General features: G+C 41.1%; 1 protein-coding gene across 6 annotated transcripts; it reads left to right on the top strand.

The window, feature by feature from the left end:
• The first annotated feature begins 4,679 nt into the window (after positions 1–4,679).
• Positions 4,680–25,447, top strand: EMB1441 (zinc knuckle (CCHC-type) family protein). 6 transcript variants are annotated; one of them, XR_014334897.1, is made up of 14 exons: positions 4,680–5,220; positions 5,383–5,495; positions 5,740–5,836; positions 5,953–6,077; positions 6,695–7,196; positions 7,288–7,473; positions 9,270–9,563; positions 10,021–10,173; positions 13,928–14,082; positions 14,200–14,305; positions 14,403–15,353; positions 17,613–17,783; positions 23,582–23,944; positions 24,963–25,447. XR_014334897.1 is itself a non-coding variant. In XM_028259969.2 (14 exons), the coding sequence occupies exons 1-14, from the start codon at positions 5,116–5,118 to the stop codon at positions 25,154–25,156; spliced, it is 3,420 nt and encodes a 1,139-aa protein (XP_028115770.1). In that variant the 5' UTR covers positions 4,680–5,115; the 3' UTR covers positions 25,157–25,447. The 6 variants fall into 6 exon arrangements, 5 of the variants coding, with proteins under 5 accessions (XP_028115770.1, XP_028115769.1, XP_028115771.1 ...); XM_028259969.2 differs by having other exon boundaries at positions 17,613–17,694; positions 23,588–23,944; XM_028259968.2 differs by having other exon boundaries at positions 17,613–17,694.
• The last annotated feature ends 76 nt before the right edge of the window (positions 25,448–25,523 follow it).

Genomic DNA, 25,523 nt, shown 5'->3' with positions numbered 1-25,523 from the left:
GCTTCATTATTGGAGGCTTTGAACCCCAGTCGGATGGACTGTTCTACAATCTCTCCATCTGGAGATATCAGCAGTACTCCTGCTCCTGCTCCCTGGCGGTTTGAACTTCCATCGACAAATAGTCTGAACGAATCGCCGATGTAGATGCTGCATGGTCTGAGCTTTTCTTTCTCTTGCTGTTTTGTCTTTGACTGGGTTTCTTTTTGTTTATTGGGATGGTCCTTATCTTGGCTCGACGGAGCCCGAGGTGTGATGGCTTCAGGTGTGAGTTCTGCGACGAAGTCGGCCAAAACTTGGCCCTTTATTGCTGTTCTTGGTCTAAATTCCAGGTCAAACTGACCCAGTGTCACTGCCCATCTTGCTATCCTTCCTGTTAAGTCTCCTTGATGCAATAAGGACTTCAGTGGGTGTTCTGTTAGAACCACAATCTTGTGTGCCTGAAAGTAATGACTTAATTTCTTTGAAGCCATTACTAGGGCTAGCATTAATTTTTCCAGTGGTAGGTATCTTGTTTCTGCATTTGCCAAAGTCTTGCTTACATAATAGACAGCCTTTTGCTCTCCTTTTTCCTCTCGGATTAGCACTGCACTGACTGCGTGTTCAGAGACTGCTAAGTACAAAAATAATTCCTCCCCTGGGACTGGGTTAGAAAGGACCGGGGTTGTGGTCAGGTACTTTTTTAGGTCGGCTAAGGCAGCTTCACATTCTTCTGTCCATAGGAAGTCGGTGGCTTTTTTCACCAGGTTAAAGAAGGGTCTGCACTTGTCTGAGCTTCTGCTGATGAATCGGTTCAGGGCTGCGGCCCTTCCAGTGAGCATTTGGACTTGCTTTGCCGATGTTGGGCTCTGTAGCTCCAGGATGGCTTTGATTTGGTCTGGGCTGGCCTCTATGCCCTTTCTTGTTACCAGATAGCCTAGGAATTTACCTGACCCAACTCCGAAGGCACACTTTGCGGCGTTGAGTCGGAGCCGATATCTTTTGAGTATGTCAAAGACCTCTTTTAGGTCGGCAAGATGACCTTTTGACTCCTTGGTCTTTACGACCATGTCATCAATGTAAACTTCTACTGTTTTGCCGATCAGATGTTTAAACATCTTTGTTACTAACCTCTGATAGGTTGCTCCTGCGTTTTTCAGCCCAAAAGGCATTACCTTGTAACAGTACAGGCCTTTCGGGGTGATGAACGCGGTCTTCTCCTCATCTGGAGGGTACATAGCAATCTGGTGGTACCCTCTGTATGCGTCTAAAAAACTCATTCTTTCGTGTCCCGAAGTGGCGTCTACCAGTTGGTCGATTTTGGGCAGAGGGAAGCTGTCCTTGGGGCAAGCTTTGTTGAGGCTGGTAAAATCCACACAAACCCTCCACTTGCCATTCTTCTTTTTTACTACTACTGTGTTGGACAGCCATGTCGGGTACTGAACTTCTCGGATGGCCCTGGCTTCAAGGAGTCTGTCTACCTCCTCCTCCACTGCTTCGACGTGCAATAACGTCGGCCTTCTAGCTCGTTGAATCACTGGTTTTGCCGATCTGTCGACGTTCAGACTGTGGCAAGTGACCTCGGGGTCAATGCCAGGCATTTCATAGGGTGTCCAGGCGAACGCCTCTATGTTTGCCCTTAAAAAATCTTCCAGTTCCTTTTCCTCTTCTCTGGCTAAGCCGGAGCCGAGAAGAAAAAATCGTTCTTCGTCGCCCTCCTGGACGAGGATTTTCTTTAGCGCCTCTTCGCTTTTCTCGGCTGGTTCTTTCCCAACATCTTCCAGGACTTCTATGTCCTCATCTTCAACTTCTGCTTTCTTTGGCTCCCGTATACTACAGGTGGATTTTATTGCTGCCATGGAGCAATTTTTGGCTTGTAGTTGATCCCCTCTGACTTCTTCAATCCCATGCTCTGTTGGGAACCGGAGTAGTTGATGTAACGTCGAGGGAACTGCCCCCATTGCATGCAACCACGGTCTTCCAAGGATGATGTTGTATGGTGAGGGTGTGTCAATGACCAGGAATTCTGTCCTGATCTTCTTAGTGCCGGCTTGTACCTCCAAGCTTGTTGCACCCAGTGGCCATGTCGGCGTTCCATTAAAGCCGACCATCGGGCCGCTGGATTGCTCTAGGTCATCGGGGTGAAGGCCTAGCTCTTTGTAACATCTGACGTACATGATATCACAGGAGCTGCCTTGGTCTATTAGGATGCGTTTTACTTGGCACTCCCCAACCTGGAGGGATACTACCAAGGCATCATTATGCGGATGTTGGACCAATTCTAGGTCGGCTTCGGTAAAGGCTATTATTGGCCCTTGGCATTCTTCTGGCCGATGTCTCTTGTCCCCAACTTGGTGGATATGCTGTAAATGTCTTACCCTCTGGGTTTCTCCTCTGACCTCGTTTTCGTTGACCCTTGAGTGGATCACATTGACCACCCTCGGTTCTCCTGCCTGTGGTAGCTGTGCTGGGGGAGGGGGTGCTGCTGGTGCTTGAGGCAACCTTGCCTGTTCTTCCCTGGTTCTGGCCTCATCGACCAGGTCCCTCAGAAGGCCTTGCCTTACTAGGTCCTCCAAGTGTGCTTTTAAGGCTCTGCAACCTTGAGTTGGATGTCCTTCTTCATTGTGGTAGGCGCAACGTCTGCCGACGTTTCTTCCCATGAACTCCCCTGGTGCTCTTTCCGGAGCCCTGAAATATGGTTGATTTCGAATCCGATCCAAGATTTTATGGATTGGGATCCGGAATACCGTGGTTACCGCCTATTTATTTCTTAATTCTATTTCTTGTCTGGTGGGTCCATTGTTGACTCGGCTTCGCTTTGGCGAGCCGTTTCCTTTTTCTTGCTTCACCTCTTTGTTTCCCGACATATCTTCCTCGGCCCTGGCGTATTTCTCAATTCTTGCCATGAGTTCTTCCATGCTCTTTGGCAATGTTTTTGCCAAAGACTTCCGTAGTGGGCAGTCATCTTTCAGGCCGTTCTTGAAAGACACGACTGCTACTTCCTGGTTGCATTCAGGTATTCGGTTGAACACCTCGTAGTACCTCTTCGCATAGGCCCTAAGGCCTTCTTCCTTGGTTATTCTTAGAGCCATCAAAGCATCAACCCTCAGGGGTTTCAGCTTGTTGGTCACGAACTTGGCCACAAACATCTCGGCCAAGCCTTCCCATGTCTTTATACTTCCTTTCGGTAACTTGTGGAACCAATCAGACGCAATTTCCCCAAAGGATGAGGGGAATACCTTGCAGAGCAATGGTTCGTTCCCGCTATATAGTGCCATTGAATTTAGGTATAGCCCAACATGAAAGTTTGGATCTGACTTACCATCATAGATTTGGAACCTCGGCATACTGAACCTCTTGGGTGGTTCAAATTTGTCCAGTTCTACCGAGAAGGCTGTCTTCGGTTTTACTGGGGAGTTTACCTCGGCCTCTGCATTTTGCTGCCTCCTCTTGAGGTAGTTCCTTAAGTCTTCTTTGCTCCTCCCTGGAGCTCGGCTGTCTTTTGATTTTAGTCTTTTTGGTATACTGCTCTCGGCCTCGAGGTGGGTCCGCTTGGGTCTTTCTTCATGGGTTGTGTCAAAGTGGAGCACTTGCCCCTGAACATGTCGATGTTCTTTGGGGTCTGGATTCTTCATGTGTTGTGTCCTTCGGGACTCTTCTTGCCTTGGCCTTTCTCGTCCGACTTCCCCGGAAGACCGGTGAGAATGCCTTCCGCTCCTGGTATGTTGAGGGACCTCGGGGATTGCTTTTCCTCCACCTTTCTGGGTGTTGGTTGCTGGCATCGGCGTATTTTGCAGCGGGTATGGTGGTTGCATAACATTATTCTGCATCATGAAGTTGACGACCGACTGGAGGTCCGCCAACTTGTTTGCTAATTCTTTTACTTCCTCGTCTCTGCGTAGGCACCTGTCCCTCCATACCTGGAGGTTGTCTTCATTATAGTATTTTCCTTGGTTTGATCTTTTTGTTGTGTCACCTTCCTGGATATCGTCGTTCTCCCTGTGACCCTGGTCACGGGCTTCTGTATTGTGATTGTCTCCTTCGGCGTCAAGGTTAATCGGTCTGCTGCTTCCAGAAGGAGCATCGTCCCCAGCGTTTCCTTGCTGTCCGTTACTGGCCATCTATTCTTCCTTCGTTCCCACAGACGGCGCCAAATTGTGTGGGTAAAAATCTGATCACACTGCCCGTTTAGTGATCAGCAGCAAAGCACCGGCAGAATAGATGGCTCTAACAACCTGTAACAGAAAGGAAAAGCTCCGGCGGTGGTTCTTCCACCCGGGGGCACTCCGACGATCAAGTCAGTATGTTTCTCAAGGATAATCAAGTATTAAACTGAATACTCAAAGTATGAATTACATACCTTAGACCCACGGGGGTGCCTCTCTTTTATAATATACTTAATCCAAGTCCAACTAGAAATATGACTTCTGTGTACCCCAGTCTTAGTACTTACTCTGGACTCTTTAGGAGATAGACATAAACTCCCTAAGAGGTTTATCCTTATCTTAACTAAGTCCCCTCTTTACTTCAGGACTCTTGTCCCTTATCTTCGGATTCCGACATCTTCGGAGATGACCTCGGCTTATCCGAGATTACCTCGGCTTAACTACCAGGGCACGTGGCACCTCGGCTGACACGTCGGCGTCACTATGCCACGTGCTGGTAATCAGAAAATATGTCCCCACAATATATATATTATATAGAATTTGAGTGGTGATGGTGGATGTGTGTTTCATTAGTTGTGAGTGATGGGGTTCATATGAGATGGAGGTGGTTTAAGATAGTGACTAAATGCCTTTTCTGTTGGGAGATGTTCTAACACAAATTTCTAAAAAAGGAGAAGTTGGTAGTATTGCAAAATAAAAGTGGTGACAGTATAATTTCAAAAGTATCTAGGGGGTGTAAATGTAATTTTCATTTCCAATCCTAGTTTTACAATTCTTCATTCGTTGCCAAACAGCCTTTAATTTAATTTTATATACTCCAGACAAAACCAGACCACACCAAAACAAACCAAACCAAACCAAATCATATTATTTCCAATCTCAGTTCGTTTCCTTTTCTCACTAAAAATCTCTTCTTTCAAGAAATTCAAGAACCAAATCAAAAAATCCCCAACAGAGCAACACTCACAGAAAGATGGTGAAAGTTCGTATGAACACGGCCGATGTGGCCGCCGAGGTCAAGTGCTTGCGTCGTTTAATCGGAATGCGTTGTTCCAACGTCTATGATCTCTCTCCCAAGGTAACAATCAAATACATGTTTTGTGTATGTGTATATGTATATGTATATGTATGTGAATTGGATCATTGACACCACCCGTTCGTCAAATTGTCTAGCTGAATGATCGAATGATTTTGAAAGGGATTTTAATTGGATTGTTTTGATGATTACTCTTGGTTGCAGACTTATGTATTCAAGCTTATGAATAGTAGTGGAGTTACTGAATCTGGGGAGAGCGAGAAGGTCTTGTTGTTGATGGAAAGTGGTGTGAGATTGCATACAACTGCTTATGTTCGGTGAGACCCTCTTTGCTTAGCTTCGCAGACCCTGTTTGGTTTCTGAGAAAGTAAAAAAGAAAACGGAATTTCAATATTGAATGCTAAGAAATTTAAAACTTCCACTCACTCGGCCCAGCTAAATTAGGTGGCTTGGTTGTGCTGGGTTGAGTTTTTCACTGATAATAAGATAGCAGAAAAAGATTTGAGTGTAGAAATGCATTTTATTTTAGTAGTGTGTATTTAATTTATTGCTGTTTTATAGAGATAAAAGCAATACTCCTTCTGGGTTTACTCTCAAATTGAGGAAGCACATACGGACGAGGAGGCTTGAGGATGTGCGGCAGCTTGGATATGATAGGGTATGGCCTTGAGGGATTTTGTTTTCTGAGTATACAAGTTAGTTTGATTCTCTCCTGTGCTTTGATTGTCAGTTTACTGTATGGTTATCATTGTATCTATTTTATGTCATATTCAGATAATACTCTTCCAATTTGGACTGGGTGCTAATGCACATTATGTTATATTGGAGTTGTATGCCCAAGGAAATATTCTCCTCACAGACTCTGAGTTCATGGTCTTGACTCTTCTTCGGTCGCACAGGTTGGTGCTCATGATCAGTTTCTATTCTGCTGTGCAGCAGTATATATATCTGTGTGTGTGTGTGTGTGTATCTGTGCATGGTGGCTTGCATCCATTTCTGCATGTGTTCATTTATGGCCTGTATATGTAATTTCTGTATTCATCTTATAATTGTATAGATATGCGTAGTGAAACAAAAAAATTATCATTGTTTTTATATGTTCACTGGGAAAAATTATTCCCTATGGTGTGTGGCAATGCCACAAATTTAATGTAGCGAATAGCTGCTCTCATTCGCTGGGCTCAATAAGAATATGAAATAAGTGTAATGAACTTGGCATATTATGTTGGTTGTGTGAAAAATAACAAATTGCATAAAGATAATAACATGACTAAGGCAGGGTTAAAAATTACATGAGGTTCAGTACAAGCATGAAAAAAGAAGTGTTTAGACTATATTTTGAGTGTTTAAAGCATTTATGAATGTAAAACCAGATTCTTATATCTCCAGGATGAATGTAAAACCACACACACACTGTTGAGATTCAATATATGTTGCTGCAATACCTTATTATTTTACGGGTTTATGTCTACAAAATTCAAATTTTAGTTATGTAACAACAATTTACTATTGGCAGGGATGATGATAAGGGGTTTGCAATCATGTCGCGTCATCGTTATCCAATTGAAATTTGTCGAGTTTTTGAGCGGACTACCATTGCAAAGTTGCAGGAAGCCCTTGCATCTTTGAAAGAAGTTGATAGCAATGACAATGCTAGGAGTGATGAAGGTGGAACTAATGATACTGATGTACCCAAAGGAAAGCAAGGGAATCGCAAAAATGGGAAGTTATCAGAGTCTAATAAAACTCCAAATGATGGTGCCCGTGCCAAGCAAGCCATGTTGAAGTCTTTTCTTGGGGAAGCATTAGGTTATGGGCCTCAATTGTCTGAACATATTATTCTAGATGCTGGTCTGGTTCCAAATACAAAAATTGGCAAGGATTTCAAATTAGATGAAGCTACATGTCAAGTTCTGGCCCAAGCTGTTGCTAAGTTTGAGGACTGGTTAGAGGACATTATATCCGGTGATAGAATTCCAGAAGGCTACATCTTGATGCTTCAAAAGAATTCTGACCAGGTTACTTCTATTATTTTCTGCATTCAATTTTGTTCATTGTAAATTTATATTGTATGGCTGTAATGTTTGAGTGTTCTAACCTCCATTGCAGATTTATGATGAATTTTGCCCCCTATTACTGAACCAGTTCAAGTCAAGGGATTCTGTTAAGTTTGAGACATTTGATGCATCTTTGGATGAGTTCTACAGTAAAATTGAGAGTCAAAGGGTTGAACAACAGCAGAAAACTAAAGAGGGCTCTGCAATGCAGAAACTTAGCAAAATTCGAATGGATCAGGTTTATGTTCTATTTATAGTATTTTCTTCTAGACAGACTCTTATACCGTTTCTGGTCCATTGTTTAATTTCTATGGGGTTTTCTTTTTTCTTTCTGTCCCTTCTTTAAGTTGTTTGCTTTTACATCATTGTTTTAAAATGTATACTGCACAAAGTTAAAATCAATTATAGTAGATTGCCATGACTTAAGACTCATTGCCATTTCTCTTAAGTTCTTTGATTTTATTTCTGTTTGTATCTCAATTAGCTGATGAGAGCACGTTAGCATCAATTTATTGTAGTGGAGCCGAAAGCAATAGGCCCTATTTTATTGCTTGGTGTGGGTTTAGTATGCCCTAGGTTGACATTCATTCATGGAGTGCACGAAAAAAAACTAGGGTAGCGTTTGGTAGAGTTTTCTAAATATGATTTGAGAATAGAATTGTATTTTGAGTTTGTGAATTTTGGAATTAATATTTTATTGTGGAAAATTTGTTTGGTTATGAGTTTTGAATTGAGTTTTGGAGGGAGTTTTGAGTTTTTGAAATCAGAAAAGTTATTTGATTCAAAAACTTACAACTCATAACCAAACACACAATCCAAAATTCTATTCAAAACTCATATAAAAATTAAAAAAAATTCCAAAAATATTTTTCATTTACAATATATATATAAAAAAAAAAAAATGAACATTGTTCTGGTCAGACGTCCGGGAGGACGACTGGGTTAGTCACATTTTTTCGCCTGAAAAGGAGTTTCAAAAGTGAGTGTGAAATTATAATTTGAAAACTCAAAACAAGCACCACACTCAAATTAGTGGGTGGAAATGTGTTTGGAACACCTTTCCACACACAACCTAGATGTTTCTTGTGCACAAAAATTGTCCACATGGAGGACTAAAAGGAACAAAAAATAAAAGTTGTGGGAGGCTAAGTAAGGCCCCATTTGGTAGAGCTGTGGGAAAGTAATTATAGCTTATACCTTAACAGTTTATAGCTTATAACTGTGAATATAAGTTGATTTTTGACTTATAAATTAAGCTTCTCCTCCCCCACTTAAAGAATAAGTTGATTTTTGACTTACAAAAAACTATAAGCTGGATTGTTAAGCTGAACCAAACACATCAAAATAGCTTAAATTAAGCTAAAAGTTGAAATAAGCTGGAAATAAGTCCTACCAAACAGGGCTTAAATATGAGTATCAGGACTCAAAATAATCATACATTTGATATTATCAGATTGTAGGCCCCAACACTTTCTGTTTTCGTTTTTAACATGGTTGATTTATAAATAAAGAAATCCTTTCTGAAATTGACAAGGTATGCTCTTGGTTAGTTATTGCACTTTTGATTGGTTAATATGATATTTTGGATGGTGAAAGTGGGCTTAACTGTGGCCTGCGTTAGGCGGGGATCCCTGGGATCAGCCAAACTCAATATGGACTTTTCGTTCTCTTTCTCCCCCCAAGCAATAAGAGTTCCAGTAAGGGTTTCTTGGGTCACTATTTTTATTGGTCATGTTAGATGCAACAATAGTTGTGTAGGTTTTGATAACATTACAAGAAGTGCCAAGTGGAAAGCTGAAATGGAGGCACGGTATACTTCCTGGAAGTTTATGAATTGTTAGTTGTCTTGTGTTTCAAACTATAATGCACAACTCATTTATATTAAGCTTTAGAATTCTCATTAATGTTTCTTCTCGGTTTTAGTGTTTTCTGGCATCCCTATTCATTTCTTGGAGTTGATATCAGTTTTCTGCTGAAATATTCTAGTATTGGGTGCTGTTGTCAACATTGGAATCTTTCTGTATTCTTCTGTAGGAAAATCGTGTGCATACACTGAAGAAAGAAGTTGATCGTTGTGTTACAATGGCGGAACTGATAGAATATAACTTAGACGATGTTGATTCTGCCATCTTGGCTGTTCGTGTAGCTCTTGCAAATGGTATGAACTGGGAAGATCTAGCTCGTATGGTGAAAGAGGAGAGGAAATCTGGAAATCCTGTGGCCAGCCTCATCGACAAACTTTATCTTGAAAGAAATTGCATGACACTGCTTTTGAGCAATAATCTTGATGAAATGGATGATGATGAAAAGACACAACCTGTAGAAAAGGTGTTATTTTAAGTAGTAATTTTTGGATTTTGATTTTTTAACGTCAATCTCTAGTTAAATTAATGAAGCTTTAACCGTGTATGTCTATGCCTATTCTCACTCTTGTTCTAAGAAGTATATATGTTCACATACAATATGCCAAGTGTATGCTTGCATTTTCTACTTCTAAGATTGCCAATTGGCTTTCTTAAAGATGTCAAACAACCAGAAGATCACTTTGGGTAAATTGTTGACGATTGGGCTGTTAATCATATCATTAATTAATTTGCTTGGTGATGAAAATATTGCCAATATTCTTTCAAACAATCCAATGTATAGCCTTCTATTTTTATGGCTTTTGTTTTTGTACTCAATTTTTAACATCCACTCATTCTAGTCACTTAATTCATCAAACATCTGAACCATAAATCTTATTATACATATTTATTTGCCTTTGCTATAATTTTCCACTTTCTAGGTAGAAGTTGATCTGGCACTCTCAGCCCATGCCAATGCTCGAAGGTGGTATGAACAGAAGAAAAAGCAGGAGAGCAAACAGGAAAAGACTATTACTGCTCATGACAAAGCCTTCAAAGCTGCCGAGAGAAAGACCCGGCTCCAGCTTTCACAGGTAACTGCAGCCTGCACATTTTACTGATATTTTTCTGACTGAATGTGTACTGATACTAGTATCTGTATCAGCTACATAACTATGAAACCAGACCAATATATTGCAATAAAACATTAACCAGATGTTCAGTTTACTTATATTAATATGGGAGTCACATGGAGAATAGAACGACTCATACTGAGGGACGGAAAAAGATAGTTTACATCACATTATTTAATATTATGGCAATCCAACTTCATATATTGTCAAAAAAATACTGTATTATTGATTGTTGTTATTTTGATGTATTACAAGATTGATAAATTACAATTCCTATACAATCTATATATAGAAGAAAATGTGGTAGTAGGTGTAGTGGAGGTGATAGTGGGTTAGGTGAAGTGGAGTGTGTGGTGAAGTGGAGGTAGGTGAAGTGGAGTGTGTAGTGGAGTAGGTGAAGGTAAAGATGGGAAATTCTAACAGCCCCCCGCAAACTCAAGGAGGAGAGAAACTAACCAACTTGAGTTTGGAGAGAGTAACAAAACAAGAAAATACATAAAAAGAAAAAAGGATAGGAGACACTGTATGGTCGTGTCAGACCGTTGGTGAAGACATTGTATGGGGTGTCATAACGTTGTAGAGGACACTGTATGGTGGTGTCAGACCGATGTAGAAGACAGTTTATGGGGTCATGTCGGACCGTTTGTAGAAGACAGTTTATGGGGTCATGTCGGACCGTTGTAGAAGACAGTTTATGGGGTCATGTCGGACCGTTGTAGAAGACAATGTTGTGACAGTTTACGGAGTCTTGCTGGACCCTTGTAGAAACTAACCGGAATCAATGTCGGGACAGTTTACAGAGTCTTGTCGGACCCTTGTAGAAACTAACCGGAATCTATGTCGGGACAGTTTACAGAGTCTTGTCGGACCCTTGTAGAAACTAACCGGAATCTATGTCGGGACAGTTTACAGAGTCTTGTCGGACCCATAAAGGAGCTAACCGGAATCAATGTCGGGACAGTTTACAGAGTCTTGTCGGACCCTTTAAAAAATCGCATCCTCAAAAGGTGCGCTCAATTTTTTAAAAAGGCGTGCCATCAAAAGGCGTGCCCAATTTATCAAAAAGTGCGCCGGACATGATGGCGAGGCACGTGAGTGTCTTGGTTGGCGTGCCCGTTTGTCGTTTGGCGTCAAGAGGCGCGCGATGCGCGTGGCTGGCCCTGGCTATTTAAAACAAGGTTGAGGCGAAGGCTGTGCATACTAGTCTGAAACCTCGGAACGCTCGGAGAGCTTGTCTCTGCAAATCTTGAAACACCCGAAAACCAACCCTTCTCTGAAACACTTGGCAACCCAAAAACATGGCTTCTTCTTCCCGTTCAGCTACCCAGAACCTGCTCACGCTCTTTCCAGAACTGAACGAGCCCACAGGAGAAATAACTGGTGCGGTGGCCAGTGAACCGCAACCAAACACCTCTGGTTTTGCTCCATTGAACTTTCCGATGCGGTCGGTGGAGCAAAGAATGGCAGTGCAGTCGGATGTGGAGGCCAATCAGTATACTTTGAAGGCATGTGTGGAAAGCATGACGGCGGTCACAAATTTGTCGAACCGGCTGCAGAGTAGAACAAATGAGGTGCAGCATTTAAACTCCCAGCTGGCTCTGCTCCAACGCATGTATAAGGATGCGCGAGCAGAGATAAGCGTGCTAAGGGCAGAAAACAAGGAGCTGAAGCGGAAGGCCACCGTGATGTTCCGATTTGGAGGTCCGCCATATGCTGTAGTGGAGGAGCAGGGAGTAAATGTGCTCGGTGGCGTGGGAAATCCGGAGGCAACATCGTCAAGGGCCGTCCAGGACGGAGGCAAAAAGAAGAGACCGGCGGCAGAGTAGAGAAGAAAAATCCCACCTGTGGTTGTTTGTTTGTATTTTGTTTTGTTTTTTTTTTTTGTTTTGTTTTTTTTTTTTTTTGTGGAAACATGGTGATCGGGGTGAGCCCCGACATGAATAAAATGAGTTTGGTGTGCAGATCTTCCTGCGTCTTTTTTTTGTTTTTGTTTTTGTTTTTGTTTTTTTTTTTTTTTACGGAAGATAGGATGATGCTCACGAGTTGTATAATAAGGAAAATGGATAGAAAAAGAAAGATAGAATAAATAAAATAAAATAAAATAAAAGTAGGAGTAGTGAAAATATATTATAAGAAATATATATATATATAGTTAAATAAAAGAAAAAGGAAAAGAACGTGGGTGCACATGGGTTTGGTGTGATGATGCATTAGTTTAAGATGATGCATTAGTTTAAGATATATATATATATATTAAAAAAAGAAATGTGAGATGGAAATTGGGTTGGCGTGCAAAGCCGGTGATGCGGTTTTGTTTTCAAAAAATTGGATTTAAAATAAATATAAAAAAAGAAAAAGAAAGTGGAGACAAAAGTGGGAACACATGTGCTGGTGTATGGTTTAAAAAATAATGAAGCATTATAATAATGAAAACAAAGGTAAAGAGTGGTTTAAAAAATAAACAAAGAGGATGGGTCCTCTTGAACTGCTTCACACGCTTCTTCACAATCTTCTTGGTAATCAAAGGAACAGCCATTGTTTCTGATGTCGACGCTGCGGAGAGCCTTGCTCCTGTGAACCCTAAAACTGCGAGGAGGATAGATAAAACTGCGGAGAGCTGGCGGTTCTCCGTCGAAACCAACGACGCCGGAATCTGGACACAGGTCCCTTCCAGGTGCCAAGACTACGTCCACGATTACATTACCGGCGTTCGCTACCGTTCCGACTCCGAGATGGTCGCCAAGACGGTGGAGTTCGCCGGAAACGGCAAGGACGCCTGGGTTTTCGATATCGATGAGACTTTGCTTTCTAACCTGCCATACTACGCGCACCACGGATTCGGATCAGAAACATTCGATGAAGTCTCTTTCGATGAATGGGTGGATTTGGCTGAGGCTCCTGCTTTACTGGCAAGTTTGAAGTTATACAAGGAGCTTCAAGAGATGGGTTTTACAATATTTCTTCTGATTCAGGTAAGCCGGCCATTGTGTACAAATAGAAGAGGAGAGAGAGAGCATCTGGTGACAGATCCTCTTGAGGCCAGAGTAGTCTCAGTTGGGTTTATTGAAGGTGGTGGATTCGAAGAAATTTCAAGGTATGTGTAGAGGTCCGGCGGGCGGCCAAGAGGAGGCTGCCGCCCGCCGGTGAAGCAGAATTACTAGCTTCTCAACCTTGCTCTGATACCATGTCAAAAAAATACTGTATTATTGATTGTTGTTATTTTGATGTATTACAAGATTGATAAATTACAATTCCTATACAATCTATATATAGAAGAAAATGTGGTAGTAGGTGTAGTGGAGGTGATAGTGGGTTAGGTGAAGTGGAGTGTGTGGTGAAGTGGAGGTAGGTGAAGTGGAGTGTGTAGTGGAGTAGGTGAAGGTAAAGATGGGAAATTCTAACATATATCTCCATTTTATGACTCGAAGTTGATATGTCAAGGATGGGTGTCATTTGAATTTGAACAAATGGCGTTATTTGATTGGCTTTGCACCAGCTTCTGGAGATCTCATCTTGGAATGCTTTTGCATAGATTTTGATTTACATCATCTCAATGACAGACTGTCTTCTTCAGTAAAAAAATTAAACATTTATATAGAACCAAAGAAATGACTACTTTTCACATTTTATTGTGTTTTAACTATTATTTTGGTAAAAAAACAAAGAGATGTTGTTATGGTTAAGTGCCTAAGTTCTTTTCATCTATAATTTACAGGAGAAAACTGTTGCTGCAATTTCACATATGCGCAAGGTTCACTGGTTTGAGAAATTTAATTGGTTCATCAGCAGTGAGAATTATTTGGTTATCAGCGGACGAGATGCTCAACAAAATGAGATGATAGTAAAGCGTTATATGTCAAAAGGAGATCTGTAAGTTAATAAGGCATTCATCAGCTAATAGTTTTTTAGGCAGTATGTTTTTTCTATTATTAAACATTATGATGATGTTGCTCATTTTTGGATGGGTGGGTGTTGTTGACAAAACAGGTATGTCCATGCCGAGCTCCATGGAGCTTCTAGCACTGTGATCAAGAATCACAAGCCTGAACACCCTGTACCCCCTCTCACTTTGAACCAAACAGGATGTTTTACTGTAAGTAGCTTATCTTCATACACCATATTTTTTTCTTTTCAAATTTGCATCTGTAAGGTGGGGATAAATCAACTTGATATTATATATTGGGTTGTAGGTTTGCCACAGCCAGGCATGGGATTCAAAGATTGTCACTAGTGCCTGGTGGGTATATCCTCACCAGGTCAGCAAAACTGCTCCTACTGGGGAATATCTTACAGTAGGAAGTTTCATGATCCGTGGGAAGAAGAACTTTCTTCCTCCACAGCCTCTTATAATGGGCTTTGGGATATTGTTTCGCTTGGATGACAGTTCCTTGGGATCTCATTTGAATGAAAGGAGGGTAAGAGGTGAGGAGGAAGGGATAAATGATGTAGAAGAAACTGGGCCTTTTAAAGAAATATCTGATTCTGACTCAGAGAAGGAAGTCGCAGATGAAAAACATATGTTAGAGTCAGAAAGCATCACAGATTCATTAACTGATCATAGCAAACCTGTTTCTGGAGGTTTGTCTTCTGAGGTTAGCTCTGGTAATGCCTTGAGTTCCCCTGACATTAAAGCTATCAATTCAGATGAAGTTCTTGTTGAAGATATGTCTACTTTTAATGGTTTTGACAAAAAGAACGTTACTGAAATTGTTGGAGAAAGCGTTGCTTCTGTCTCCCCACAACTTGAGGATCTCATTGATAGAGCTCTTGAGATTGGAGCTGCTACTGCATCTGGTAAAGATTATGGGCTCCATGCTCCTCAAGTACGTTCGGCAGAGGAACGTAATAATGAAGAAAAAAGGCCACCTGTAAGGGAGAAACCGTATGTCTCAAAAGCTGAAAGAAGAAAGCTCAAGAAAGGTCAGAAGAATAGTACCATGGGAGCAAATGTTGAGCATGAAAAAGAAGAGGTAGAAGATAACAGTAGTACGGCAAGTCAGCCTGATAAAAATGTTCAAAATTTGAAGCCAGGTGGTGGTGGAAAAGTCAGTCGTGGGCAGAGGAGCAAACTCAAGAAGATGAAGGAGAAGTATGCGGATCAAGATGAAGAAGAAAGGAAAATTCGTATGGCTTTACTGGCTGTAAGTACCATAAATTGCAGTATTACACCTTAATTGGTTACTGACCGATGCAAATATTTGCTCCTACCTTTGTCTCTCTCTAATCTCTCTCTAATCTTTTTTACAATATAAATCCATGGGCTCGCTTTGCATGTTAATTATGTCAGTTTATGGTTTCAAGTACGTGCAGAATATTTGAATTACTGTTAATTCCTGATTGCTTCTCTTGGAGGGAGTTAATTAGGGTAATGTGAAGTTTCATGGAACAATGGGATGGCACAAGCCTGATACTTGGTCAGTAAAAGAGCCTCCAATGGAACATTTTGTAATGAACGGCCTAAACCCTGAACATGAATAGCAAAATTTATTTAGCCAACAGCTTTGGTGCCATAAACTAGATACTTTTCAGTTGTTTATTTCCCAATATTTAGAGCACAGTTAATAGGAAGCTCTTTCTGAGAGGGGCTTTCACAGGTTTGATACAATTTTGAAAATTAGGGGAAATGTTTGGGATACTTTTAAGATATTGAATCGAAGCTAGAAATTGAAGGGAAACTCCAAAGAATTTAAAGAGAAACTCTACAGAAACTACTTGTAAACACTGGAAATTACTTGAAAACTACTCCAATGAAACTTAAATATATAATATGTTCCTTCTTGAGAGGGGAAACATGCTTTCACAGGTTTGATACAATTTTGAAAATTAGGGGAAATGTTTGGGATACTTTTAAGATATTGAATCGAAGCTAGAAATTGAAGGGAAACTCCAAAGAAGTTAAAGAGAAACTCTACAGAAACTACTTGGAAACACTGAAAATTACTTGAAAACTACTCCAATGAAACTTAAATATATAACATGTTCCTTATTCATTTCCTATGTGCTTCCCTATCATCCACAAGTGATTATCGTTAGTTTTTTTTTTTAATTATTTTTCCTTAAGTTTCAATTAAGCATCAGATATTTTTTTATTAAAGTATCCATTAAGTGTTCATACAAGTGTCTTGTATGTTTTTTGTATGTTTCCTTTCCTTTTTGTAAAAGTTTCTTTCTAGGATTCCTGTTAGGTTTTCCATTTTATTATGAGTTATACTACAAACCCACCCTTATCAACCCAGAAATTACCTAGAAATTAATCTCCACCACACCTCACATGGACCCCACACTACACAGATTAATTTCCATCACACAATCACCCACCTAAAATTTTCTGGGTGGATAAAGGTGGGTCTCTAGACTTTTCCTTTTATTATTAATTGTTTTTCAGCCTCCTTTTGCGGACATGTTTTGGCTGAGTTTCCCCACTTCCATTTCCCCTACCGTTTTCCATTTATGCTTCCTATTCTAGTTACAATGATTCACAGCCTTCCGTTGAAGTCGTTTTCCACAAATCTCCTCTTGTGATGACATTGCCTAAACCACTTCTCTAATTCAAGTAGTCAATCATTGTGACCTTCATATAATTATGATTTTGTTTACAACTACCACTGACTTCAATCAAAATTATCGAGTGAAATTTTTTGAAACAAGAATGAAGTACAATTAGGATAACTCATGAGCATTATATGGGATATAATTTTGACATAAATCATAAATTCAAGTAACAGTTTATTTGGGTTGAATTATGTGTTTGTACTGGAGTGCAGCAATCAATTGCATGATAATTATAATTGATGGTTGAATAAATCTAAGATTGCGATAGCAGCATATGAAAGAGATGTTCTTATCTTTTTGTTGCTTATTAAAAAAACAAAGAGATGTACTAGTATTTGTATTAGTTTTTTTTGTATGGAGGTGTCCTGTGACATTCATGAATTTATTGGATTAACAGATTTTTATCAATGTTCTACCTTATTTCTGAACAACTTTTTGTAGCTTGTTGCTTGGCTGTCATGTACCTTGCACCTAAGGAGAAAATATAATATACACCCATTACTGGCAGTTGCTCTTGGTTTCCGGCTTGTTCACTGTACTTGATTATATACACCAATAAAGAAGTTTCACTGTCTAGCATTCTTTCAGTTACATATATTGGAATCTTAATTCATATTTATTCTTTTATTCTTTTATTTTTATTTCTCTGATATCTTAAACTTGTGAATGCTCATGCTTTATAAGGACACACCTTATTGTTTATTTTTAAATTAAAAAATTTCCCAGTCTATTATATCTTAAAGAGAAATGCTTCTATAATATATTATTGTTCAGAGAGTTTATTCCTTATTTTCCATTTTTTGTGACCCATTAATGACTGCATTACTGACCTTATTATGAATTTACAGTCTGCTGGAAAAGTGGAAAAGAATGATAAGGACTCGCAGGATGAAAAAGCCACCACAGGAAAAGCCAATACACCTGCTGTGGGTACGTTTTATGTTATAACAATTGGAATTTCTGTGCCAAAACTAGAACAGTTGATGTTTCAACTCTACATTGCCATCATTTGGTAATTGGTGATGTTAGAATAGTTCTTTTAGTTATTTTTGTTCTCTTGTTAATATTTACTTAAGTTGAGGGTACGATGGTCATATTGCTACTTTAGGTTTTTTATATATATTTGAGTGATGTACAGTTGAGGGAATTAATTGGTTTTTAATATATACAAAGTTCTCTTCTTCTTCTTCTTCCTCCTAACTTTCAACCCTAATTTCTCCATTTTACATTCTCACTTGGTATCAGAGCTATCTCTTCTTCATTAGAAAGGGTTCTACAGATTCTAAAGATCGATCTGAGGTGACCGATACGTGCTGATGTCATCAGCCGTACGATGACGTCAGCATGACGTCAGCAGTGTACGGACGGGTCCTACACCCCTAGACTCGAAATTGCCTCCTGAGATTTATGGTGATTTTTGTGGAATTTTTTGATCATCCCTGATGTGAGTTTTCGATTTTTGAAACTATTTCGTGTTTTTGGGACTGTTTTTTTGAATCTGCCTTTGGGACTATTTTTTTTCTGGTTTTTCTTGCTGGGCTCACTTCCCTAGGAGCCGAAAATCACCCCTCTAAGGGTCCTTGATCTTAATTTGTTGTTTTACTCCTGTGGAGTTGATATTCTGTTCAATTTGTGGCTGTTTCTGGAGCCGAAAATCACTTGTGGCTGTTTCTGGAGACGAAAATCACCCCTCTAAGGGCTGACACCCTTCTAGCAAGGGATATTTGTCCTCTCTTTATTGATTGCTACTGTTGAGTTGATGTGTTGGTCTCATTTGGGTCCAAACTTGGTTGTTGAGCTAGTTCTGTGTTTATAGGTGTGATTGTGGGTATTGACTGTTTGCAAGTCTGGTTGATCATTATGGTTGAGATTGAGGCTAAGGCTATAACTATGGGTAAAGATAATGATATGCCTAAATCTATCACTACAAAGAAATTGAATGGTGCTAATTATTTGGCTTGGGCCCATGCTGTCAAGATTTTCTTACGAGGTAAGAAGAAGTCCCGCTATCTTAGTGAACTCCCTCTTTCTACTGATGATAAGGATTATGATGATTGGTGTTGTGAGGATTCTTGTGTGATGGGTTGGATTTGGCATAGTCTGGAACCACAGGTTGCTACTACCGTGGAATTTTGTGATACCTCTAAGGCCATTTGGGACTCCCTTGCTGAGTCTTTTTCAACTCAAAGTAATGTCTCTCGAGTCTACGAGTTATATGAACAGATTTTTGCTATGCGTCAATCTGGCCGGTCTCTTCCTGATTATTATAGTAGTCTCAAGACTTTGTGGGATCAGTTACTGCAGCATTGACCTTTCACAACTGATGTGACCACCCAGAAACAACATTGGGAGGAGTTTATGACGGTTTCTTTACTTTCTGGCTTAGATCCTGAGATGCGAGGGTTCAAAGATCAGATTCTTGCCAGTGACACTCTACCTTCGGCTGCCAGTGCCTATTCTAGGCTGTTACGCTCTTCATTGGGACAAGCACAATCCACTGTTGGGTCTTTTTTATCATCTTCTGCATTGGTTTCCAGTAGTAGTGATCATGGGTCTACTCGCGGGGGTTTTCATAGTTCTTTTGGTTCCCGGAGCTCTTCTTCTGGTTTCCGGGGCTCTCGCGGAGGTGGTTCTCGTAGTGGTGGCTCACGTGGTGGCAGTAGTAGTGGACCTGGTTCTCGTACACGTGGTGATCGCAAGTGTACTCATTGTGGTTCCCAAGGTCATACTGAACCTTGGTGTTGGCAAAAGCATGGCAGACCTGATCATGTCCATCAGGTTATGGATGTCCCCTCCTCACAGTCTTCCTTGTTGTCCATTGGCTCGGATGCTTCTCCTGTTACTTCGCATGAGACACTCACTACTCAAATTAGTGAGCTTACTGCCCTTGTCCAGTCTCTCCGGCCTAGTCTACCTTCTTCCTCTACTACCATGGCTACTTCAGGTAATATTGCATGTGTGGCTAAGTCCTCTCAGCCTTGGCTCCTAGACTCTGGTGCTAGTTCTCATGTCTCTGGTAATTCCTCTCTTTTTGATACTCTTAGACTTGTTGATCATACCATTATACTTGCTGATGGATCTTCTCGGCCTGTCTGTGGTCAAGGTCCTCTTCATCCCACTCCATCCATGTCCTTACCTTCTGGTCTTTATGTTCCTAAATTTCCATTTAATTTGCTTTCTGTTAGCCAATTGACTCAAGCTCTCCATTGTTCAATAACCTTTTCTCCTACTTCATGTGTTTTGCAGGACCTCCAGACCAAGAGGATGATTGGTTCGGGGCATGAGAAGGATGGCTTATACTTTTTGGACGCTGAGACGTCTCCTCCTTCATCTGCTGTGTTGAGTGCTAGTGTATCTCCTCTTCAGTGGCATTTTCGCTTGGGTCATCCCTCCTTGGCCAAGCTCAAGTTAGTTGTTCCGGGTTTGAGTCATGTTTCTCAGATTGAGTGTGAAGCCTGTCAATTTGGGAAGCATCATCGTAGTTCTTTTCCTCGTCGTAGTGTTAGTCGTGTGTCTGAGTCTTTTGCTCTTGTCCATACAGATATTTGGGGTCCTTCTAGAACTCCTACTGTTAATGGGTTCTTTTATTTTGTTATTTTTGTGGATGATTACTCTCGGATGACTTGGTTGTTTTTAATGAAACAAAGATCTGATTTGCCTTCCATCATCTCTAAGTTTTATAATGAAATCTTTACTCAATTTGGCAAATGTATTAAGATATTTCGGTCTGATAATGCCTTAGAATATGTGCAATCTATTGTAACTACCTTTTGTGATGCTCATGGTATTATTCATCAAACTAGTTGTCCTCATACATCCCCACAAAATGGTGTTGCAGAACGGAAACACCGCCATTTGCTAGATGTTGCTCACACCCTGATGTTTAATATGCATGTCCCCAAACAGTTTTGGGGCGATGTTGTTCTCACTGCTTGTTTGCTTATCAATCGCATGCCCTCTAGTGTTGTACACACATCTCCTTATTCTCTGCTATATCCCACCACATCTCCTTTTCCCTTGCCTCCTCGCATTTTCAGGTGTGTGGCCTTTGTCCATGTTCTTGACCCTGGGTTGGATAAGTTATCTCCTCGTGCACGCAAGTGTGTGTTCTTAGGTTATTCTCGCACTCAAAAAGGGTACCGGTGTTATCATCTTGAATCTCGTCGCTACTTTGTCAGTGCTGATGTAACGTTTTTTGAGTCTACTCCGTTTTTTTCTTCCTCTGGGCAACAGTTATCTCCTGATCTTCTCTCTTCTCGTGAGGGGGAGCCAGCCTCTCTCGCTCCTACTCTTCCCTCTTATGCTCCTTCCACATCCACTCCTCTATCCTCTCTCTCTCCTTTCACTTCTACCCCTCCTTTGCAGGTTTATCAACGGTCTCAAGCTCGTCGCATTGTGTCTTATGGCCCGGCCAGTTCATCTCCTTCATCTGAGGCCCCTGTTCCACCTGCTGCTCTACCATCTGATGACCTTCCTATTGCCCTCCGCAAAGGTAAACGCACTTGCACTCAACATCCTATTGCTCATTTCGTTTCTTATGATCGCCTCTCTCCTGGTCTTCACTCTTTTGCTTGTAGCTTGTCGAGTATTTCCATTCCTCGCACCTATCTTGAGGCGATGTCCATCTCTAGTTGGAAGTTTGCCATGGATGAGGAAATGCATGCTCTTCATCAAAATCAGACCTGGGACCTTACCCCTCTGCTCTCTGGCAAATCTATTGTGGGTTGTCGTTGGATTTATACTGTTAAGTATCTTCCTGATGGAACTGTTGAGCGCCTTAAGGCTCGCCTGGTAGCTAAAGGCTACACCCAAACCTATGGTGTTGATTACTTGGAGACTTTTTCTCCTGTGGCCCGTCTTAACTCTGTTCGGATTCTTCTCTCTGTTGCAATTAATCAGTCTTGGCCTTTATATCAACTGGATATCAAGAATGCTTTTCTCCATGGTGATCTCCACGAGGAGGTCTATATGGATCAGCCCCCTGGCTATGTTGTTCCCGGCCAAGAGCATCTTGTTTGTCAATTGAGGAAGGCCTTGTATGGTCTTAAGCAGTCCCCTCGTGCCTGGTTTGATCGCTTCAGTGCTGTTGTGCTTGCCTATGGCTTTCACCGTTCCACTTTTGATCACTCTGTTTTTGTTCGCCACTCGTCTGCTGGGAGTATTGTTCTTATTGTCTATGTGGATGACATCATCATTTCAGGGAGTGACTCCAATGGTATTGCTGCTTTGAAGCAGTATTTGGGACAACAATTTCACACCAAAGACTTGGGCCATCTTCGGTATTTTCTTGGGATTGAAGTTGCCCGTTCTTCTCAGGGCTTGTTTCTTTCTCAACGGAAGTATGTTCTTGATCTTCTTACTGAGACTGGTCTCTTAGGCACTCGCCCCAGTGATACTCCCATGGATTCTAGTGTCAAGCTTGCTGGTGACACTGGCGACTTCTTTCCTGATATTGGTCGTTATCGTCGGTTGGTTGGCAAGTTAATATATCTCACTGTCACTCGTCCAGATATTACCTATGCTGTGGGTGTGGTCAGTCAGTTTATGCATGCTCCCCGCCAACCCCATTTTGTGGCTGTATGTTGTATCTTGCAATACTTAAAGCGTGCTCCAGGTCGGGGGTTGCTCTATTGCCCCTCTTCCTCCTTGTCTGTCGCTGGCTTCAGTGATGCTGATTGGGCTGGTAATACGACTGACCGCCGTTCCACCTCAGGCTATTGTACTTTTGTTGGTGGTAATCTTGTCACTTGGCGTAGCAAGAAACAGACCGTCGTTGCTCGTTCTAGTGCCGAGGCTGAATATCGCGCCATGGCTCATACTGCTTCTGAGATGCTCTGGGTTCAGTCTCTTCTCCAAGATTTTGGCTTTTCTGTTTCCACTCCTATGCGCATGTTTTGTGACAATCAGGCTGCTATCTTCATTGCCAATAACCCTGTGTTTCATGAACGCACCAAACATATCGAAGTTGATTGCCATTTTATTCGTGATCTCTTACTCCGCAAGCAACTGGTGACTCCTTATGTTCGTTCTGAGGATCAATTGGGTGATATTCTCACCAAACCTTTGGCTCGGCCTTCATTTCTTCGTTTGTCTGCCAAGCTGGGCATGTTCGATCTCTATGCTCCAGTTTGAGGGGGAGTGTTAGAATAGTTCTTTTAGTTATTTTTGTTCTCTTGTTAATATTTACTTAAGTTGAGGGTACGATGGTCATATTGCTACTTTAGGTTTTTTATATATATTTGAGTGATGTACAGTTGAGGGAATTAATTGGTTTTTAATATATACAAAGTTCTCTCTTCTTCTTCTTCTTCCTCCTAACTTTCAACCCTAATTTCTCCATTTTACATTCTCACCGGTGAGTTAGCGGCTAAGGAGGACTTTTACTTTAGATTCCTATTATTCATCCTCTGTGTACTTTCCTATTATATTCTTATACACAATTTTTTTTTTTTTTTAATTTTTTATAGTTGTTTCTGCACAGCATCCTCTCCCCGTACTACCCTCCTATCAGATTCTTGCACATTAAAATTTTCTTTTGTAGTTGCTTATGATGTTCCCTTCTTTGAGCTACTTTATAGCATGTGTCCTTACAGGCCATTAATTTGGATGAAGTTCACACACACACTAGCACATATTGGTGTGTTATGGTAGTAAAATTGCATCTGCACTAAATATACGGTTTTTTCGATGTTTTATAATATTTACTTATCCATATTTTCCTTGGTTATCTGGATGAGGTCAAGTCTAAAATTCTGTTTATGAAATTATCTTATTGAAGTTAATTTGATTTGTTCTTTGTTCTTTTGTTCAATGGTAGGCGCAGAAGATGCTCAAAAAATATGTTATAAATGTAAAAAGCCAGGTCATCTGTCTCGGGATTGCCAAGAACGTCCTGATGAAGCAGTGCATGGTCATTCAAATGGTGGACTCGAGGATAATCCCCATGCCGGTTTGAGTAATACTGCTAATGAGATGGACAAGATAGCCATGGAGGAAGATGATATCCATGAGATAGGTGAAGATGAGAGAGAAAAATTAAATGATGTGGATTACTTGACTGGGAATCCACTGCCTAATGATATCCTCTTATATGCCGTGCCTGTCTGTGGTCCTTATAGTGCCCTACAATCATATAAATATCGTGTGAAGATTGTTCCTGGAACTGCAAAGAAAGGAAAAGGTATATGAAGTATAACCTTTTCAATATTTATCCTTTTTTGTGTTTCATGGTATCTTTCAGGACATTCCTTTTATGTTTCTCCTTTTCTTTCTTTTTCCTGTACATAATATTTTTTTCCCCTCCTTTAAAATTTCACTTTCGAGTTTTATTTTAAGCCTATAAAATATGAGTGCTCCTACGGCACCCCACCCGTACATATTTTTTCGTTTTCTAGTTTTACCCCATCATAAAATTCCAATTTTGTCCCCATCTCTAATCTCCCAAACCCACCAACCACCACCCGCCACCAGCTCCGGCCAACCTCATCTGCTCCTCCTCCCCTTCACCAACCCATTGCCCACCCCAGCTCCATTCCCACACCACCCTGCCACCCCCAGCCCCTCCGCCACCCCCCACCCCCTCCTCCCTGATTGCCTCCACCCCCCCTCCTCTCACTCCCCCTGCAGCCCCTTCACAGAGAGAAATTGTGCACACAACACAGAGAGAGATCACGCTAGAGGAGAGACTTTTTATTGTTCTAGTGGCCCGTGAATAAGGTGGGATCCCTGGATGTAGTGGCCGGTGAATCACTGATCAAAGAGCGAGCAGCCGCCAGGTTTAATGATTTGTTGGGATCAACAGATGTAGTGGCTTGAACTGCTTCTTCCACAAAGACTCAGACAAAACCGGGCTTGGATGGAACCGAATTGCAGGTGGAGGCACGACAGGAGGAGAGGAAGTAAGGAGGAGATGGACGGTGTCCGGGAGGGAGGAGGAGAAGCTGGGGTTGTCAGGGGAGGAGGAGGGGCGGCGGTGGGTGGGGGATGAGCTTCCGGGGGTGGTGGTGGGAGCTAGGGTTAGGGTTTGGGTTCAAATGTTAGAGATGAGGGTAAATTTGAGTTTAAGGTGGGTACTCAAAGAAAATAATAAAAATTCAAAGTACTTAGGTGGGGGACAAATAGCAGCACTCTAAAATATATCAGCCATTGGTGACAAAATTTGGTAGTGTTAACTTTGTCTCTTCATATTTTTAATGCAGCTGCAAAAATGGCTATGAACTTGTTCAGTCACATTCCAGAAGTGACAAATAGAGAGAAGGAATTGATGAAGGCATGTACAGATCCAGAGCTTGTCGCTGCGATAGTTGGAAATGTGAAAATCACAGCAGCAGGACTTACTCAGTTGAAGCAAAAGCAAAAGAAAGGCAAGAAGACCAACAAAGAAGGAAGTTAGGTTTATCTCATTCAGGATTCAAAGCAAAGTTTTTCACTGACTAGGCTGCATCCATATGACAATTGTGAGAGAGTGATATTTGGTTTCTCTGAGTGGCGGTCTTTACTTGTAATCATGCCTTCCATGGAAGGAATGTGTTGATAGGTAAAAGTTTTGTCGATATACATGCTGTAAGAAAAATTGTGACAGGAAACTTTTCTTTTGAAATCACATCACTTTTAGGGCTATTGTGAAGTAACTGTATGGCTTGTCCTTCAATGGTGTAGAAAGATGATTGAATTTTTTTTCCCAGGTTATTTTTTCCTCCTTTCTGCATGGTTGGTGGTTTGTCATGTTATTGAAGAGATATTTATAACAAATAATTTCA

The sequence above is a fragment of the Camellia sinensis genome, chromosome 7 (assembly GCF_055761805.1).
Source record: "Camellia sinensis isolate YWXY chromosome 7, ASM5576180v1, whole genome shotgun sequence".
Classification (NCBI taxonomy): domain Eukaryota; kingdom Viridiplantae; phylum Streptophyta; class Magnoliopsida; order Ericales; family Theaceae; genus Camellia; species Camellia sinensis.
Note: the sequence above shows the minus strand (reverse complement) of the source record. Positions and strands in the feature narration are given on the sequence as shown.

Bases quoted from the DNA above. Each gene is read 5' to 3' on its own strand.
- EMB1441 (XM_028259968.2), top strand. From the start codon at position 5,116: ATGGTGAAAGTTCGTATGAACACGGCCGATGTGGCCGCCGAGGTCAAG. The intron at 7,474-9,269 runs GTTTATGTTCTA...ATTCTTCTGTAG, and splicing joins GCAAAATTCGAATGGATCAG to GAAAATCGTGTGCATACACT. The intron at 14,083-14,199 runs GTAAGTTAATAA...TTGACAAAACAG, and splicing joins TATATGTCAAAAGGAGATCT to GTATGTCCATGCCGAGCTCC.